The 21456-nt window shown below is 34.4% G+C and overlaps 3 protein-coding genes across 4 annotated transcripts; 2 read left to right on the forward strand and 1 right to left on the reverse strand.

Moving 5' to 3' along the window:
• The first annotated feature begins 52 nt into the window (after positions 1–52).
• Positions 53–3784, forward strand: LOC101218560 (hypothetical protein). Its single transcript, XM_004147073.3, has 2 exons — positions 53–238; positions 1625–3784. The coding sequence occupies exon 2, from the start codon at positions 1642–1644 to the stop codon at positions 3565–3567; it is 1926 nt and encodes a 641-aa protein (XP_004147121.1). The 5' UTR covers positions 53–238; positions 1625–1641; the 3' UTR covers positions 3568–3784.
• Positions 3785–4796: 1012 nt separating this feature from the next.
• LOC101209957 (protein ELC) lies at positions 4797–6601 on the forward strand. Its single transcript, XM_004147039.3, has one exon. It carries the CDS (start codon positions 4996–4998, stop codon positions 6262–6264), a length of 1269 nt encoding a protein of 422 aa, XP_004147087.1. The 5' UTR covers positions 4797–4995; the 3' UTR covers positions 6265–6601.
• A 3791-nt stretch (positions 6602–10392) lies between these two features.
• On the reverse strand, positions 10393–17589 carry LOC101209469 (type I inositol polyphosphate 5-phosphatase 12). Of its 2 annotated transcripts, XM_011657229.2 has the most exons (11): positions 16415–17589; positions 15699–15951; positions 14164–14971; positions 13536–13660; positions 13302–13386; positions 12683–12848; positions 12540–12580; positions 12187–12454; positions 11876–11999; positions 11436–11796; positions 10393–11078 (listed from the first exon to the last, which is right to left on the reverse strand). In XM_011657229.2, the coding sequence occupies exons 1-11, from the start codon at positions 17208–17210 to the stop codon at positions 10809–10811; spliced, it is 3297 nt and encodes a 1098-aa protein (XP_011655531.1). In that variant the 5' UTR covers positions 17211–17589; the 3' UTR covers positions 10393–10808. The 2 variants fall into 2 exon arrangements, with proteins under 2 accessions (XP_011655531.1, XP_004147085.1); XM_004147037.3 differs by having other exon boundaries at positions 12540–12848.
• Between the last annotated feature and the right edge of the window lie 3867 nt (positions 17590–21456).

A 21456-nucleotide genomic window follows, 5' to 3' on the forward strand; every position in this document is an offset into this window, starting at 1 on the left:
TAAAAAGAAAATTAGAAAAAAAGAAAACGAAAAAAAGAAATTGTAAGAAGAAGAAGAAGAACGTGAAAACAGTAAACGAAAGGAAAGAAAACAGAAAGGGACAAAGAAAGGTCGAGAGAGCTCAAAAAAGAGAGAAAGGACAACGAAGGCGACCTCAAACCGGTTGTCGTCATCCACCATTTTTCGATCTCTCATCCCTCCTTCCTCTTCCTCTTTCGCCCAACGATTCTCTTAACTGGTTAGTTTGTTTCTAGATCTTTTATTTCAATCTGTTTCTTTTTGTTCTCTGTGATCTTCTTTGAATCCTAATGAATCTCCGTGTTTTTTTTTTCTTGATTTTGGGGTTTCATTCTGTTATTTTATCTGGGTTTGTTGTGAATTTTGGATTGGTGAATGGAGATCTCTTGTTGTGGGTTGAATTTTTGGTGTTTTTGATTTCCTGGTTGAATGGGGTTGTGGATTGGTGTACGGGGATTGTTGGATCTGTTCTTGTGGGAAATGATTTTGTTCGATAATTTTGATCTGTTTTTGTTTTTGTTAAAACTAAAATTTGGGTCTGATTTTGAAATGTGACTTCTTGTTGATGTGTTTTTCAATATCTTTCCCCCAATTGTTTGATCCTTATTGATCTGGGTTTTTTTGGCTCTTCTGTTTCTGAATTATGAATTCTTAGATTTGGATATTTTTTCTCGGCGGAAAATATTCTGATATGAACATTTCTAAAGTGCAGATTGGCAATTCTTTTCATTTTACCTTTTCTGTAAAAGCCATCAAAACTCTTGTGGAGTTTGGATGCGCAGGAAGTATTTGAATTTCATAAAAAGATGTTAAATCAATGACATGCAAAATAAGTAAACAATCATATGTTGTATGTATGTATATTTTGTAACTCATTAATTTGATCACATTTAATGCAAGAATTATAAGTTTTTGGTTTCATCCTGCATTGAATTGAAACGGTTTTAGATTGAAGGAGAGATGCCATCATAATCTTTTGTCGATGTATACACACAGAATACTATATGTGAAGTTAATGGGCAATGTTGTTTCTCATAATCAATGGCTTGAAGTTTTTCTATTTTGTGAATTATTTCAAACTCGTTTTTCTTAAAGTTCCTAAGAGATTGCTTATCTTGCTTGGTTACATCTTTGAGTGATGAAATTCATTACTTGAATTTGTTTTCTTATCTCTAATTCCTTTTGAGGGTGCTAGTATAATAACCGATCTGTGATTTTTTCTACAGTTACTTAATTTGTAACATTTTTTTTTATATATGTGAGTGTCTAGGCTAGCTTACATGCACTTCAGCTTAGACTATCTCATAAGACAACCCATCTAACCCTACTCTTTTCTCTTTTCTGAGTGTTAAAGAAACTCCTAAGATTGAACCTATGGCATCTTAGTCATTTGTTGAGGCTCTTTTTTTTTATCCCTAGGCCAACCTTGATGGTTTACTTATAATTTGCAATATGACTGAATATTTGTAGCTTTTATCACTCAGTGAATCTGACGAGGTCTTTGTTTTTCTTATTTGTACAATCAATCTGCTAGTGTAACTTATTTTGTTTCTGTTTTTTACATTATTGATATTTGAATGATCGATTCTCACTTTCTTGTTAATAGTTACTTCATCTTGGAAGATGCCGGTATCAAAATCCAAGTCTGCCTCAAAGGATAAGTCCTCTGCTAGGGCTGCTGCCAAGAAGCAGCCGAAGGCTTCAAAAACCTCTGCTTCTAAAAATTCAAACAGGACTTCAGCAGCCACTACTGCTCAAAATCCAGTTGGTGAATTGGATCATACGGTTGAAATATCATCAACACTAACCACTTCCTCATTGCTCTCTGACAATGGTCACTTCCAGAACATGGAAGATATGGATGACCACTCAAGCAGTCCACGTGGTACAGTATCTGATTTTGATCTGTCTTCCAACAATGGTAGCTGCTCGGGTGAGTCAGAGGATCCAAAAGAGAAGACAGTTGATTCTTCAAACCAGCAAGATAGGACAACTGGGTGTGACCATGAAAAGCGGGAGAAGATTCGATTAAAGAATGAGAAAAAACATCAAAGACAGAAAGAAAAACGGGCTCAGGAGTTGCATGAACGATGCAAAGGCTATCTAATGTCTAGAAAGCTTGAAGCTCTTTCTCAGCAACTGGTTGCTATGGGATTCTCTCCTGAAAGAGCTACCATGGCGCTAATATTAAATGAGGGTAAGTTAGAGGAATCAGTCGCCTGGCTCTTTGAAGTAAACACAGAAGAGCCCCGGAACAAGGACACTGTTAATGTTACAAGTGGGAGTAACTTGAAGATTGATATTAACAGTGAGCTAGCTCATATTTCAGCTCTTGAAGCACAGTTTAAATGCTCAAAACAAGAGGTTGAACGAGCCATAGTTGCTTCTGGTGGTGATCTTGATAAGGCAGAGGGTATTCTAAGAGAACAGAAGCAGAAAGAATCCGTCAGTCAGTCAAATCACGAAGTAGTTGGTGAAACACATAGAATGGCAAGAGCTCAAGAAACGGCTGGATCTGCATCTGTCTTTACAATGCAATCAAGCAATAGAGAGTTTAGCAGTAATAGTGCGCAAATGACGGTACCAGCGTGGTTAGAAGCAGGCAATAGGAGTACACAACAGTCTTTGAAGACGACAGACCAACCAAGACTGCTGAGGGGAGGGGAGAAGAGATGGCCTGCTGTAGGATCAGGCCTTTCTTTGTCAACTTCATCGTCACCATTGCCTGTAGTCACGTCTCATCCGTATGCAAAGGCAGAGGCTCAAATTGGTGTTTCTAAAAGCGAAGCCATCCACCTTCGACGAGAAATACCCGAACAGCCAGTCGAGCCAGTCGTTTTTATTCAGCAGCAGCCTCAATCCATAAATGGGTTGCAAAATGCTGTCTCCAGTCCCATGCTTCCTGGAACAACTCCATGGTATTCAAACAATGCTCCAACTAATAAAAATATCATCTCGAGTGACAAATTGCTGCACAATCATAGCAGGATGATCCTTGGGGCAGAAAATAGAAGGCTAGAACAGATTTACCATCAGGTTGTTCATAATCAACCACAATTCATGTCTGGTCCGGTTGAGATGTTATCATCGGGGCTAGATATACCCTGGGCGAAAGAGAATGTATCATCGTCACACTTTCCTTCCGAAGCACAAAGTTTGTGGAAACCTGGTGGTGGAACTCTATCTTCCTTCACAGTCCCATCGTCTTATGGATCGAGTTCAAACCTCAGCCAAGGCTCACCTGCACAAACGACGGGGTTATTGTCACAGATGGACTGGAATCTCGGGGGGTTGATGCCATATTGCGATTACAACAGAATAGACTGGACTCTGCATAGCCCAAGTTCACGGTCGAGTGAGTTGTCTCCAGGCTTTTCGTCATCGTTGAGGAACGGTTCAGGGATGAGGCTGTGTGAACTTGGAATGCAGGGCGGGGGAGGTGTAAAAGATGTATCGGGTTCAGGTGGATTGCGCGATTGGACCTCTCCTTTTGCAGGAAATGATCTATTCAGTGCACCCAGGCAGCTTGTTACGTCTCCATTTCCTTAGGTTTTGGGGAGTTAAAAAGTGTAAACAAACATGTGTGCCTGATTGTTACTATGGACTTTTCCTGTTGTTTATTTTGTAGTTTGCCAAATGAAGAAAGGTGCATCATCTAGTGTGGCTAATAATTCTTTTTGTCTTTCTCCTCCTCTGCCCTTTGTTTTCCTTATCAGCTCCATAGTTTTCTTTCAATTTGACCCTATATTATTATTGTTATTATTTAGATTAAACAACCTACATTACCTGATATACATTTGATCCACATACTTAATATATACACTACTAATATCTACTACTTTCATATTCACTTGATACATTTTCAATAAACATTTGATACGTTTGAAATATGTATACTTGATACAAATTTGATATATGTATCAAGGGAATATCATAGGTGTATTTGGATTAGTATATATGGTAAAAGTATATATCACAAACTCACACCATTATAATTTATGATAATATAGGACTATAATAACTTACTCACTTCACTGCCTTCAAGGTGACATTTTTTTGGTTTAAAGTTAATAAATTATTTACAAAAATGTCAAATTGCTTTATTTATCTAAATATTATTAGACATATTTACTTAATTGTCATTAACTTAAAAACTTATGTTATTTTGTCATTTTCAACATTTAGGTACATAAACATGTGTATCAAGCATATATTAAGTTATTACTTTGGATTGGACTTGATTTTTTTTGTCATATCATCACCCACTACATTTTTCTTTTAAGAAATATCAATTATGTTCGTTGATTTCAAATTATATTTGTCTTAAATGCTTATACCAATAGAATAAACTTGTTAAATAAACTAAGAAATCAACCTAATATTTATACTCACTTTTGATTGACTAATTACTCTAAAAACACCCATAAAATCTTGAAAAAGATCGCTGAGTTTTCTATCAAAACTAGTTGAAGCTAAAGCAAAAGAGAGAAAAGTGGCACACCGTACTTTCAATTATAATAATTTAGTCTATATACTTTTAATGATATTAAAATTGGACTTACCCCTTCAAAGATAAGTCAGTTATAAAAATTAAATCTACCCATCATACAAATTGAATTGAATGAATCAACACATGAATATTCAATAAATAAAGACTTTTTGAATATATGTCAACAAATATATTATTAATATCGAGAACTCTATTTATTATTTTAATTCTATAAGAAAGAAAAAAGAAAAGAGTCCATTTATAATTTAACCTAATTTCGAGGAGTTTACCATTTCATTTTCTTGGGCACTAAGGGTTTAGGGGCACGCGCCTTCTCGATCGCGCTCTCTTTCTCTGCCTTGCCGTATCATTCTTCCTTTCATTCCCCCAAGAAATATCAAATTCCATCTCCGGTGGATCAGATCCTCCGATCAATCCAACCAATCCAAATCAATTTTCCCCGATTTCCAATCCTCAATCTCTATGCTATGGTACCGTCGCCGTCCCACTCCGATCCCTCCCCGCCCAATCCTCAAATAATCCAACAATTCCTCAGCTCCGTCCTCTCTCAGCGGGGCCCCTCCGCCCTTCCCTACACTGAAGACACCAAGTGGCTGATCCGCCAGCACTTGGTCGCTCTCACCACCGCCTTCCCCTCGTTGGTCCCTCGTACCGCGAGTTTCACTCACAACGATGGCCGCTCCGTCAACCTCCTCCAATCCGATGGAACTGTTCCCATGTCGTTTCAAGGCGCTACCTACAACATTCCGGTTGTTATTTGGCTCATGGAGTCGTATCCTCGACACCCCCCTTGTGTTTATGTGAACCCAACTCGGGATATGATCATCAAACGCCCTCATCCTCATGTTAATCCATCCGGTATGGTCTCCATCCCTTATTTACAAAATTGGATTTATCCGAGCTCTAATTTGGTTGAATTGGTTCGTAATTTGAGCGTTATGTTTGGTCGCGACCCACCGCTTTATTCTCAACGGAGACCGAATCCTAGTCCTAGCCCTAGCCCTAGTCCTTCTCCGAGTCCTAGTTCTAGTTTTGGGCGTAATAGTGTTAATTCTTCGATTGCTTCTAATATGGGGGTTGCCGCTTTCCCACGCCCTGCAATTCCGCCGAGGGCTTACCCACCGTCGCCGTATGGTAGCGGTAATGATATAGCTTCTATTGCGCGTATGCAGCCTCATACGGAAGATCCTAATGAAGTTTTCAAACGAAATGCGATTAATAAGCTTGTGGAGATGGTGCATAATGATATTGTCGGGTTAAGAAAGACTAGGGAGGCTGAAATGGAAGGACTTTTTAGTGCACAGGGAGTGTTGAAACAGAGAGAGGAGGATCTAAACAAAGGTTTGAAAGAGATGCAAGATGAGAAAGAGGCTTTAGAGCAGCAACTGCAGATGGTTTTGATGAATACTGATGTTTTGGAAGCTTGGTTAAGGGAGAATGAGGGGAAGATTAGCAGTGATTTCAATGCCCACGACGCGTTTGAATGTGTTGATGTGCTTTCAAAGCAAGTGCTTGAGTGTACTGCTTCAGATTTGGCAATAGAAGATGCTATATATTCCTTGGATAAGGCTGTGCAGGATGGGGCAATACAATTTGATCAGTACTTAAGGAATGTGAGGTTGTTGTCAAGAGAGCAGTTTTTTCACCGGGCTACCGCTGCCAAAGTCAGAGCATCTCAATTGCAAGCTCAAGTTGCTAACATGGCTTCACGGATTTCTCAGTATTCTAATAGCTGAAATATTGTGGCAATTTTCCCCTTTAGCTCTGCTGCCTTTATATGGTGCGCAGCAATGCACTGCTTGATTTCTGCTATTTGGATGGCCTTCAGGGGTATTACAGGAAGGTTAGAATTTTGTGAATTTTTTCCTTCTTTTTTAGTTCTCCATTTCAAAGATGTTCCCTTTCTGATAAATATTTTTCTAGCATTTTACTGTTGGGGGGGTATGGGTTATTGGAAAAAAAGTATATGTACCAAAGAATAATATTTGTGTCAAAATCATTTGTCTACTTACAATTTGATGTGAATGATAGTATATTTTTTCTTCATAATTCGTGTCCGGAATTTGATCTTTACAACGTCTCTTGGTTTGATTATTTAGATAGATCTATTAATATATTGTGCTCATGTGATGGGTGTTTTCTCTTGAAAGCAGTCACGGTTATTGATTGATGTCTTTTCTTGACCTCTTTAACTTTTTATGTTATTGTTTGGTTCTCGTGATGATTTACTGATCGAGGGTGATGAAGTACAACAGTCTCGATGTATATCACACTGTTATTGTATAAGAAAATAATGAGGATGAATTGTAAAGAAATCCCATTACAGATGTGCTCTATACATTGACTTGATGAGCGTGACCTTTAAAAATTCCCTCTTTTCATGGATGGGTAGTGTTTTGGTAGGCGCACTGCAGCACAGTTGCCCTCTGGAGCCTAGGCAGACTTTTTTTTTTTGTGTGGTGCGCACTACATATAAAAATATTACATTAAAAATAGAAATCATAGTTGGAGTGGAAATATGGAAAAAAAGATCTCAAAGACTAGAAGTTTTGCATTTAAGCTTAGTAAACTTGATTCATTTAGTTAATAACTTAATAAAGAAGGAAAACCCTTAATTGTTACTATTTTTTAAACAAAAATGAAAAAGCCCCAAAGCTCAGGGCGGGATTCACAAAAGGCATGTCTACATGAAGAGATTAATGAGTCAGTATCCCTTAATCTGATTCGAGGACGTGTCCCCATTCTTTACCTACTGACTCTAGGGTGCAGCGCTTAGAATCCTTTTGCTATGCCTTGTAGACCACCCGTGCATGCTGCCTTGTTTAATCAATTGCTCCTCTTTCCCCTATCCCTTGTCACACGCATAGTTCCTAGTAGGACTACTTCTTTACCAGTCTGTCTCATTTACTCTGCGTCTTTGTAGAAATACGATTGTGAAAGTTCTTCTTTATCCATCTTTTTTGTGAGAAATGGTTCTTGTGATAGGTTTGTTGTTTATTCCATTTGGAGGAGTTGGTGGTGTGAGAGAGTAAAATCTTGTAAGGTGTAAGAGCGATATTTTGTTGATGATTGTTCCCTTGTTAGATTCTATGTTTCTCTTTGGGGTTGGTGACTAGGTCTTTTCGTAATTGCTTGCTAGGTCTCATTTAGTATGGATTCTCTTTTGTATATGGTTTAGATCCTCTTTGTTTTTTTGTTGTATTATCATATAACAAGGACTGTTTTACTGTTCTCAATGGTGCACTCTATACATAGTAACTTCGAGAATTAAAATCCTTAAATCCTTAGCTTTTCAAGGTGAGTGTTGCTTTTAACCTAATTGTATTGTATTGACATTTCGTTCAAAATGGTAGTTTATCTTGTCGTTCATGGAAGAGATGAGTTGCTTTGGCAGGTTGGAGTGTAGCCTATGTTGTGTGTGGTTCTTTTCGTTTGAAGAAATAGGAGGACTTGGTTTAGGACTTCCTTAAGGGTCTATGTTTATGTAGAGTGATGAGTTCGAGTTGTGAAATTTGGAAGGTTATTGGAGTTGAGTTAAGAAGTCTATGTTTGAGATGCATAATTGTTTTGTTTAAAATGATGGGGTAAAGAGAGATAAAGAAGGAAAAGATGAAGTTCATCAATAAATGCTCAAACTTCGATAGTAAACCCGAAGATGATAAAGTTGAGTTATTCAAGATTATTTCTGAAGTTGCGAGCAAAACATCCCTCTTACTGTTTAATGCTTGTTTTGTTCTATGTATTCCCGGTGTGCTTTCTTGTGCATTGTTATACCAACTTGTATTCGAAAGTACAGTTTTGTTCATGGATTAAGAAAACTCTTTTGGTCATATTTATCGATCTTAAACAACATTGTTTTACCTAAATTCAATGGTACGTGGATTAAATTGATATCATTCAAGTTAAAGATTGAATCAAAATGAAGTTTAAGAAACTAAATTATTTCTGATCACAAAATCAACCACCAAAAGGTCATCTTTTCCAACATCTGTTCAGACTATAAGTTTATGAATCTATTATTCAAACATTGGACATAACTAGACTTCAAGATGAGCAAGTGAAAAATACATAATTATATTGTCAAAGCAAAGCTTAACTTAGCAAGTAACATGCATCATAATACATAAAATGGGTACAATCACTTCATCTAGGAATTTGGCTAAAAGTCAAAAAGTTGAGACTAAGGGTCAATTGTTTTTTAGTCATGAATAATTTAGACAATCATCACGAATAGGTTTTTGTCCATCCAATCATTGAACAATGAGCTTTTTATATAGTTGATAAAAGTGTCTAATAGGTTTATGAACTTTTGAGTCTCTAATAAATTTTGAACAATTTTGTATCTAACTCTCTAATGAAGACCTATTCTTGCTTTTATGTTTAGTTGATTTATTAAAAAATCAAAACTCACGAAGTAAATTTGAAAGTTCAAGCACAAAATATATATGAATGTACTTATTTTTTTTAAAATAAAGTATGTCACTTAACACTTTTTAATTTTGTAGTTGTTGAAGGAGAAATTTTGAATCAATTACAAAATGTTCTATCATTTACCAAACTATTGATGAAATTATAAATAATTGAATTTGTGACCAATTAAAAGCTGATATGTGTTCCAAATTGAGATTGAAGATATAGATTGATGAATCTGAATAATGTTATGTGTTTTTATTGTGATTATTGGATGGAATGAAATTATTTTAACCCTAAAGTTCATTAGAACTTGAAAAGTAGGCTTAATTTGTCCCAAATGTCAAATAAAATGCAAATCCAATTAGTAGTGTCTAAAGGCAAGGTCAATGAATCAAATTAAGCTTAAACGTACAAAGTGCCTAAATATTTCAGATTCAAATAGTCTAAAGGAAATTCCTCTAACATTTTAGAAAACCTTTTAACTCATAATGCTAAATCATGCGTGAAGTTTAAAACTCCTTGAAAAAGACATTCTTCTAAGATCCCAACTTCAAGAACATCCACAAGCGCTATTACCATATATTGAACAAATACATTCCGTGTGTAGAGATTAAAATCATTCACATCAAATCTACGAAACATGCTACTCTAAAAATCTCATGCGAACAGTATCTAATTCATCTATAAATCTAAATATGCATATAATGTCTTGTCTCGTGAAAACAGTTTAACATATAAAAAAATTAAAAAAATCAAAATTGAGGAAAAATTTTAAAATTTTGAAAATGTGAAAGTTCAAGCATAAAATAGATTTCAATGTAATTTATTAAAAAAATTACTACTCAACACTTTTTAGTATTTCTTAAATAAATTTTAAAAACTAAAAAAAGAAAAGAAGAAAAACCAATGAATATATTTGATAGGAAAGTGATATTTTTGGTCATTGCCCCATTCCCATTGAAGAAATGGTTTGTTTGTAAGAATTCTACATGTTTTTAGTTTTCTATTTTTTGAAAATTATGTTTCAGTATAATTTCAAAAACAAAATCTTCAAAGTTTTCTAAAACAACTTTTTCTTTTTCTTTTTTTTCTTTTAGTTTCAAAATTTTGACTTTGTTTTCCAAATCATGTTTAAAAGTACTAAACCAAGAAAATCAATGTACTGTATTGTTGTTGACAGTAAATTAAAACATCAAAGTATGTTAGGCATAACATTAGGTATAGAAAAATCAATGCCATCAATTTAGAGTACCATTCTTCTCTCTTTTTGGTTGAGAAATTGAATGGATTATGCCTCCATCTTCAGAAATAAAAGCAAACAATTTCAACACCAAATATAGATAGCAATTGAGCCATCTAATAGCTCCAACACATTTAATTGAGCCAAATCAGTTAAAGTTTTGCTGTCTCAAAGAGCAAAAATGTTGAACATTTGAAATAAAGAGAAGAAAGAAAAGTGAATGAGGAACTATGAGATATCTCACTAATTGTGCAGATAAACAGTTCTAAGCATGTAGAATATCTCTGTACAATTTTTGAAGAAAACGATCTACAAGTTACATCATATTTTAAGTGGAAAGAATCTGAGAATCAAAGTATAAGCTGATTCATAGTGGCACCTGAACTAAGATGTGGCTAAAACAGTTGCCAGGCTATTTACATAAAAATGCATATTTGTTAACTAAAATTGCAAAAGATTGCTCACAATTTTGATTTCCTAAGCAAACGTATAAATTATGCAATTACCTAAGTCGTAGTATCAATCATCGTTTGTTCTTTCGTACCTGGTTTTCAAAGACTTTTTTGAGCATAGGAAGGCTTTATGGACCAAATGGGAAAACAAATTGCCAAAGAATCAAAGAATCTTTTATGTTTTTTTAGTACTGTTGGATTTAGAGTCGGCACGAACTGTCTTGTTTGAGAAGCAATGGCGCACACGGACTTGGTGACTGAATGATCGAGTTGAGCAACTTCCTTCTACAATGACAGTTAACATAACTTCCTTGTCTCGTGTGTCTTCGGACCACCAGTTTTGTGGGATGCCATCAACAAACTCTTCCAGCGTGTGGGATTCTTCGTGGTGTACCGATATCTCGATAGATTGCTCAGGTTTAATTATTCCAGCAGCTGGTGTTACCTGCAATTAGAAATAACATAAGTGTAAGCCTCCTGAAATTACCAATCCAACCATATCTGTAGTTGGTATCATGAATACTCAGCTATGTGGGGTTTAAGCCTCCTAAAACTATGCAATATTCAGCTGGAAGTCAGATAAAGAAATGATGTGTTTATCAGACATGATTATAAAATCCTTCACAAAATTCAGCGAGTTTTTCTTTGATCCTCTTGATGAGAGAAGATTCTAACAAGGGAAGATCAGTCCGAAATCAAATTTCTACCTCAAGTCGTTATTCTTTCTCTAAACAGATATGGTACCCAGGTCACTAATGATTTGCAAGCATTTACATTGAACCTGAATGAAATAAGACAATACCTCAAGCCACCGAGGAAATCCAAAGGCCCCTCTAGGATGATAATCGCGCACTTCACCTTCATCCTTGATAGAGGATTGACCTTCAGAGATTATTCTAAAAGTAGCCTCATCTTTCAGGCATTTATTGGTAATGTACAAAAGAGATGACTCCTGGTTTTGAAGAATTATAGTGTTGGTGCTGACAGTGGTTTCCGGAATGTATAATAATTCTTCAAAAATAGATTTCACTTTCTCATTAGATTTAATAATGTCCCCAAACTCTTTTCTCCTCACTGACCTATCAGCATGGGAAATCTGAAGGTTGAATTTACATCGGACAGGTTTGTGATCACTGTCAGTCACTTCCATGCAGGCCTCATACCTGCGAGTTCATCAAAATCTCAGAACCAAAAAGGAAAATTATAGGAAACAACAGAAAACTGCTCAAAAAGCACACTCACAATAAAACAGATGATACTACAGGGCAATCTAAACTACTTTCAGACACTGGAGCGGACCGATTGTCACGATATATTACTCTGTCACACCAAGCAGGAATACGTTTCTTCTCGCCAGCATCATATCCTGGATCAGGTATATAAAGAATGTTAACAAGTATATATACCACAGAACACGATGAACCTCTTGAGGGAATTATAAATCAGATGATAAATATGAATGATAAGACTGGCTAAATTTGTTCAAACCATGGAGACTTTCCTGATCCAATAGTGATAGTTGGAAAGGTCTATTTCTTTTCTAAGTCATATACCTGCTAAACCGGGTCGATGCCTTTCAAACTTGTATGTAGGAGGGAATCTAATGAGTGCCTCACGCATGCCTTGAAAAACTTTCCCATTTTTCATTTCAGCTCTAAGCTGATCCTTTTCTCTAAGCCAGTCAAAGCATCTCTGGGAAACAAAGTCTCGTGCTTCATCGTACGATATGCCAAAGAGCCGGTAATTGAAATCACCCAGAAACACAACCATATCTGCATCAGATAACTCAGGTTTTGGTTCTTCAGGATTGACGGCAGCAACCTAAATACCACAAAGAGATAAGCATGGTGGATGGTAAAAGGGGAAGCGGGTAAAAAATGCTGCTGTATTATTCATTGAGACATACATTTGTAGCCCGAAGCGTATGAACAGAAGTTGAGACACCAGCTGCAACAGAGAGGGCCAAGGGCAAGCCAGAAGAGTAAAGCAGCCAAAATAAATATGTGGAGAAGGCAAGAGAGCAAGACAAAAACAGGTATGGCACCATACCAGCTGCATTATTTAGAAGGTTAGATGAGCGATTGAAGACCATGTTTCGGTAGATGTGGTCAAAATCTGCATTACGACGGTTTACTGCTTCCAAGTGTGCAGCCAAGTGACAGTTCACAAAGCATATTATCCTATCATAGACTCTGATTCTCAAACCCACACCTCCCTGTTGGATCAGTTTTAGCCATGTCATATTTGGAAATCAGTGAGGACGTGAGACTAAAAAAAGTCATTCAATAATTTAAATAATTCCTTTAACCGAAGCATTGCCATCTTAAGGCAAAATGGAATGTCAAGAAATAAAACGATACACCTAAAATATTCCATTACTTCACCATTGTCATAGGACATCTCAAACAACACTCTCTAACAATAATCCTGATGTTTAAAGTTATTAACACATGTCAACTTGATACATTTTCAAGGCTAATTAATTATACTTATTTCGAAGTCAAAGCATTCCACAAACATTCAGTTTCACGGAACCTTCAAAGATGTCTCACGGTCAGATTTGATAGTTTTACAGCCACTTCAGGGTCACAAAAAACAGATTATTCAAGATATTATGATTTAATAATTTTTATACATGAAAACTAAGAAACGTCTGAAATAAACAAACCTTATTACCGATTGCACGACCAAAACCACAAGGAACTGCCCCAGCATCAACATCTCCAACATGTGTTCTAAGATTTTTCTTCACCCTGACATAAAATACCAGCAATTAGAAATGATCTGTACAAGTATGATGGAGTTAACAGAAAATTCTACTAAACAGTATGGTAGAACAGACAACTTATGCTAGTTGTAATAAAAGAATAATTACATCTAATGTTCAAATTACAGTGCTAACCAAAGAGAAATAAGCAAGCCAGCCAGTTGTCTGGAACCCATGCGTTCAAAAGTTGTCCCTTCATCCAAAGCTTTTCCAATGGTATCGATCCACCATTGTCCTACTGCACTGCCTTCAAGTCCTACCTGCAGTTGACGTAATATTGTTAGGCAATAACCTTCTTTTCTTTTTCTTTTTCTTACAAAGGCGGCAAAATTTGAAGGGATGGAAATGTATGCATATGCAACTCAGTAATCTAGTGTGTGCTTTTGCATGTTGAATTCCTCAACAGATGCAGGTGAGAAATAAACATAGCTACAAACGGTACAGATTGTTCACAGCTAAAAAACATAGAGAAAGTTGAGAGCAATACATACAAGTCATTAGACTCATAAACAATTAAATTTCTTGGCTAACTATTGCATCATCACAAGCTATACCCAAAAATATCTCGAAGATAACAAGCTTTAAGGATCAAACAAATTGAGTTCATGAGTTAGTAAGTAGAAACTCAGTTCTAATTTCTTCCTTTTAGTGAAATTTCTGGTAATGATCCACCTAAATCCTGATCTTAAAAACATTGATGGTGAGAGACAGCTTAACAATAATCAGAAACCAACACACCATCAAAGAGTGCAGATGATCTTACAGTTTCTTTTGCAGCAGACATGGCAAGAAAACCTGCACCCATCTCTACTTCCTGCAATCCAACAACAACAATGCCGACATCCGAGACAGCAGAACCCAACCATGCCATCAAGGCTTCATGAGAGGCTCTTCCTTGTCCCACATTCCATGTGCCAACCAGCATTTTGACATTTTGTTTTCTTGTGTACAACACCTCTCTAGCGGCCAGTTCTGTCCGTACTATGTTATCAATAGGTCCTGGAGAAGTCATGTTCCAGCCACGAATTCCACCATGGTTAGCCAAGCTATAAACATATCCTCCGCCCACTGCCATTTTTAGCACAGGACTACTATGAGCAACCCATCCTGCAACTAAGTTCCCCTCAAGATCCACTATCTGGATAACCCCACTCACATAACCCACATACATCCGTGTCCCAAAAGCACAGAAGCACTGAACAGCATAAGGGTGGTGGTTAAAATCTTGCAACCGATTCCCATTTCCATCCCACTGCACTAACATGCCATTTGTACATCCACTCCAAATCATGCCATCCGTGGCCAGCATTATTGTCTCTACTCTCTTGATATCTTCTGTAAATGCCCCTGCTCCCTTTGCAACCCGACGAACAGCATCTGCAGCTCCCATTATGGCATTGCGTGATCTCTGGAGAAAGCCCTGTGGTTTTTCTTTTTTGGAAGTGGAAACAAATTTTACTTTCATCTCATCTTCCACTGCTTGATCTTGAGGGGGTGTTAGCACATCAACTCGAGTCTCAGTCTGACCATCTACATTAAAAACTTTAACAAGCTCCCTTGTTTGAGCATCCCTGTAGCATAAAAATTTCGAATGAAGTTCATTTCTTTCACCTCCCTGGCTCTCACACATAAAAGAAATGTGATAAAAGGTCGGTTTTGGTTCAGGATGCTTGGTTCACTTCTAATCTGCTAATTACTGAGAGTCATGATTCAGAGCTATGAAGACTTATTTTGCAGCAATTAGGAAACAATAAAAAAATTGCACTTCCCTAATAGGAGAAAGAAAGCCATTGGACAAATACTTAGTATGTTCATCACTCTCTCTCTTTCTCTTTTTTTAGTGGTGGTGGCGGTGGGGTAAAGTGAGTTTTAAGAGTTACTTTCAATTTTCTCACCTTTTAATATTTTTAATGTATTCCATTTAGACTCGCTAAAATATACTAAAATATTCAGTAATACCCTCGCAGTTATGTGCAAATGGAATTTAAACCTCTGATATTTGAATGGAGGACATAATGTCCTACCAATTGAGGTATCGATAGGTTGGCAATTTAGAGGGTTAGTTGAGGTGGGCTATATTGAAAAATGATGAAACATATCATTCACCTTGCAATACTCATCTGAATATAAAGGCCAAATTGATCACATTAAAGTCAACAGTATGAACACCATACTAATACAAGAGTAAAAATTGCATTTCCCCCTAACCTCTATTGGTTATTTAAGATTATATTCACAAAATTTCTAGATTTGATATAACCATTGAACTGTACAGAACAATCTGAAGTGAGTACCTACCACAATGAGAATGAAAGGGCCCCAGCACACCAAACTTTGGCTTTAACATTATCAGATAACAAGCACTTTACGTCTTGAGAAGATATGCTACAGACACCATTAACTGTTACTTGGCCCCTTAGGTCAATATATGACCTCTCTACAAGTAAAGCAGCCATATGCCTTTCCCCGGACGAAAGGCAAAGAGACTTTTCAATTGCTTCCCATGGCCAGACCTTAATAATACCACCCTCAGCTCCTGACCACAGATCACCTGCAAAAACAAAGTGAATACAGTAAGCCAAAATCAGTAGGGGCGACATTGCTTGTCACTTGTATACCTTTTAATCACATTGTTCGGTTCATATTCAAAAGTATTTAAATGAAAAAAAAAATGGTAGCATTATAAATCTAATATCTTCAAACCCAGTCTTCTCCACAGTAAAAGTCATATTGAAGAAATCCCAGATGGGGGTGAGCCCATTTGATTTTTCCTAATCCTGAATTCATACCATCCCTAAATTGCTTGGTTTTCTTTACCATGGAATTTCTAGGACAAAGAAAACCATACCTAACGAAGAAAAGAAATGGACAGTAATTTTTTCGGTGGAGAGTTCCAAAACATGTAGAGTCAACAGTGGACTGCTAAATAGTTAGTTTAGTTAAGACTTAGAACCCTTTCCTTTATCAATTCTAACATGCTTCTTTTGACTTTTCTTGGGAAAAAGACAGCATACCGTAAGAAGTCAGGGTCATAGCAAGAACAGGACCACGGTGGGCTTGCCATGAAAGCCCCTCCTTGAAAGGCATTTCCTCAAAGCAATGATCCATCTTCCATGATCTAATCTTCCCATCCTTATGCCCACTCCACATCAATCTATTCCCATTGTCTACAATCAAACACATGGTGGGAGAGGTGTTTGTGGATTCATAAAATGGAGCAGCATCCTCATCGCCCCTTCTCACCCTTCCTCCCAGTCCACTACCAGCTTCATAAGCATTCTCAAAATTCCAGAACCGAACCCCACATTCCTGCCCTGCCCATAACTGCGTCTCTGTACAAACAATGTTCCTCAAGAATTTCCCTATCTGTGTTTCCCTCAATGGATGCGGCCTCAGCTCCAGGCACGTCGGCCGACCAGGATGAACCGAGGCACGAATCGGAACCTTAAAAAACCCAGTAGAGCCACCACTGCCGACGAACTCCGCCAATGCCTGAGATTGGCGTGAATCATCAATGCCGCCACCGCCGTCCATACAGAGATTCTGGTCCAATCTCTGCGAGAGAAATTCCTCCCCACCAATGGCGGAAGTGGTCGAATAGGGAAGAAAATCATCATCAGAAGAATCACAATACCCCTCCTTAACTTTAGGAATCTGATCTTCATCCAAGCTATGCTTACGAATCTGAAAACGCTTCTGATCGGAACCAGCTCGAAGCTGTTGGCTGTAAGAATGGGATTTCCGAGGAGGAGGGACAGTGCTCAACCCCGCCAAGGCTTCCCGTTCATCGTCTTCAATGCGATCATCCATGAAAGAGATGCAAAGGAAAGTGGATTAGAGGAGAAATGGGGAAATGGGTATGAAGGAAAATGGGAAGAATGAATGAAAGATTGTTTGTTTGATTGAGAATTGAGAATTGAGAATTGAGAAAATGGGAAAAGGGGGAAATGGGAGATGATCCGAAAGAGAAGGAAGAGAGAGAGATATAGAGAGAGAGATGAAGAAGAAATGTTGAAATACAACCATGGAAAATGGAAGAGAGAATTGAACGATTCTGCAGAAAATGAGACGTGAAGAGCGGGAAGGAAGGTGAAGGATTAACAGAATCCTTTGGACATTATTGCTTTGCTTTCACCAACACAACGGAACCAACTCCATTCTTTCTCATTACCTTCATCCATCTTCATGTTCTTCCAACGTTACTTTTATTATATATCATTTTATCAAAATATTCATCATATAACATATAGATTTCATATCAATTACTTAAGCTCCCTAAAATTGTTAGGTTTATTTTTATTTTGGTACATCAACTTTAAAGATTGATTTTCTCACAATAGCAAAAGCATATAGTATTTTCTTTTCAAAAATTCAAAATTTTATCCTATGTTTGTCTCTTCTAACAAATTATAATTTTTCTTAAAATTAATAAACCCTCCTTTTTTTTTTCTTAACATTTTCCAACAACTCTCTAATTCCAATTAATAATTCTAATTACATCACAATTCTTCAAACAACTTATTAATTTATGGTTGAAGACAACATTTTTTTCCAATTTTCCAATTTTGATTTTTTATTTTTGAGAGGATATTCGATTTAGCCAAATACAAAGTACAAGTCATTCATACGCAAATTATCGCGCAAAAATTGAAATTATTTATAAAATATAATAAAAAAATTAATGTTGATTTTTTTGTTATATTTTGTAAACAGTTTCAATATTTTACTATTTTTAAAATGACTTTTAAAAAAAAATATAATAGTAACACTAATTTTTACATATATTTGAAACGTAGTCTTATCGATCTTCTTACAAAGTCGAGCCTCCATGAATGATTTTCTTTTCATTTTTAACTCTTTTTTAATCTCTTAAATTATGTTTGTATAATTGTATTGTTTTTTTTTATAAAAGAAAAATAGAAAAGGAATATATACTTTTATATTTTATTTCAGTTAATGAAATTGGTGATTTGAATTGTTAGTATACTAATTAAAAACAAGAACTACCTTGCTATACTTACTATACTAAAATTATTTTGTTTAAAAGTAGATTACTAAATATAATTAGTTGTTTTTTTTAACTTAGAATGTAACACCAACTATGTCTTAAACCCTAATTAATAGAAAGTTTATAGAAATAAACAAAATTTATGAAAATGTATTAATCATCTTAATTAATAATAGATATAAAGGATATGCACCTAAACTAAAACAAATATGTTATATATATATATATGCCTTATGAAGACCATATCAACTCTAATAGTACGTTTGGAGGAGGGAAAGAGTTATAGGTAAAAATGATTATGACAATCTTAGTTTTATGATAATATGTGTTTGGAAAAGAGTTATTATTGGTAACGTTACGATAATATATGTTTGGGGGAAGAACTATGAATATTAGTGTTATAATAGTATGGGTTTGAAAGAATGATTATAATAAATAGTGTTATGATAATATTTTTTTGGAAAAGGATTATGAAAATTTATTATTATTATTTTTTAAAAAAACCGTATTATAAATCAAATACACAAATTTTTGTATATTTAATTTACCAAATTATCATATTTTTCGTAAAACAAGCTACATGTCCATTTTCAACTTTTTGTTATGCAAACTTTTTGTGCCAATAAATTGTTATTATTTTTAAAAATTCGTATTCTAACTCCAATAATACACAAAATATATATATTTAATTTACCAAATTATCTTAGTTTTTGTAAAACAATTTCAAGTGATTTATTTAGACCACGTCCATTTTCAACTATTTTTATGTAAAATCGTTACGTGTCATTAAATTTTTATTTTTATTTTTTAAAAAATTCATATTATATTATTTTTAATTGATATTCTAAATGTAATACACAAAATGCATATATTTAACTATTTATTTAAACCAAATATTAACATCATAATTTTATTCAAACGAAACGATATACAAAGAACAAAATAATTTCTAGGAAATGAGTTATAAACTAAAGTCAATTACATACAACACAATGTATGAGCGAAAAATTATTTTCTTTAATAAATTCATATTCTAACTCCAATACACAAATTTCATATATTTAATTTATCAGATCACCATAGTTTTCATAAAACAATTTGTAGTAATTTCTTTAAATATGACGTCTATTTTCAACATTTGTTACGCATCTATTAAATTATTAATTTTTTAAAAAATTATATTCTAAATCCATTACACAAATTTTGTATATTTAATTTACCAAATCGTTGTAGTTTTCGTAAAACAATTTGTAGTAATTTCTTTAAATACGATATCCATTTTCAACATTTTTTACGTAATCGTTACGTGCGATTAAATTGTTAATTTTTTTAAATTCATATTCTAAATCCAATACACAAATTTCATAAATTTAATTTACTAAATCATCATAGTTTTTATAATGCAGAAGCAACCAGAAAATACAGGTCAAGTAATGTAATATAACCTAATTCAAGAGTAAAAGAAGAAATTAAAATTTTAAATTAATGTGATTGTACCAAATTCATAACATAAAAACAAGTAGTTTTTCTAAAATAAAAATATTAAAATTAACAAAATTCCCAAAAATTATAAATGAACAAAAAAAAAATGATTAATTATACATTAGAAAGGATTAAGATGGATTGAATAAGATATAACGAAGAAATTAGGAGAATTGAGTAAGGAATAAAGAAGGACGGAGGAAATTAGGAAAGGGTCAACCCTTCCTCCAAACACACCCTAATAGTCTCATTAAAAAAACTCAATATACTACGTGACGAAAAGTTTTAAAAAATAACGAGCTAAAACGTAATAAATGATATGTTTAGATGAAAAAAAAACCATAACCTATTTTCATTCTAAATAATTTTGTTTAATAAAAAAAAATCTCTTACAAACGTACAATGTTTATATCAAACAATAAGAATAACTTTTAAAAGTGTAAACAAAAATTAACAAAAAAAGGAAGAAAGAAACACACATAGACCATCGTCTAATTATATCGTTGTTCAAATCATCTTAATATATATGTATATATTTTTATTTGTTTATAGGTTATTTAATCTATCTACAATAGACTGTCATCTATATATACATATATCATGGTAGACACATGCAGTAGTCTTTATATTTTTGTACATTGTAGTCTATCACATATAGATTAGGATCATATTTTGTTATATTTGAAAATATTTTCAAAATCTTTTGTTATTTAAACTCATTTTCCTAAGTATATATAGTCATATAATGCACAGAGTAATCTTCAATTATATGATAGATAAATCTTCAATCAACAATACATGCACATAAGAGAGCTCTCTAAGACTGTCAACAAACGTTTAACTCAACTGATATCTATATATATACTAATGATCAAGAGGTATATAGTTCAAATTCTTCATTTGTATTAAGACAACATTTAACATACTATCGAAAAATTATGCGGGTGTTGAAGATCCATTTTTCTTATTTTTTATAAAATTTGTGTGTGCAACCTTTAAACTTTTTTCATTCTTTTTCTGTAATTGTTGTACTTTTTGCGCCAAAAGTTACAAAAAAAAAAATGAATTTTCTTGAACAAAAGAAGTTTATGAATTTAATTTTGGAGGTAAAGAAAAAGAAAGTCATGAAATAATATTGAAACTTTTCAATTTATCAAAGCAACAAGAGGAATAGCATTTACCAAAGTTAAATAATTGTCCAAAATACTTCTTTAAATTACTTTGGTCGTTTTTATTTTTATTTTTAATTTTTATTATCGTCTCTAAATTTTAAATTTTGAATTTAAAATTTTCAAAATATTACGATTTTTATTTTTATTTAAATTTGATTTAATTTGATTTAAGTTGTAAGATTTACACTTTTACATTCAAAAATATTTTATGTTATTAATTTATCCAAAATAATTACAAATTGAGATTTTAAATTTCATTTTAACGACACTCAAAAATAGTAAAGTTCAATTTATTATCCTTTCAATTTTCTAAAATTAATTAACAGAAATTAGCCTAGTAAAAAATTAAAGTTAAAAGGGTAAATAAATTTGAGTATCAAACTCCATATTAAAA

Source organism: Cucumis sativus, chromosome 5, assembly GCF_000004075.3.
Source record: "Cucumis sativus cultivar 9930 chromosome 5, Cucumber_9930_V3, whole genome shotgun sequence".
NCBI classification, from domain to species: Eukaryota; Viridiplantae; Streptophyta; class Magnoliopsida; order Cucurbitales; family Cucurbitaceae; genus Cucumis; species Cucumis sativus.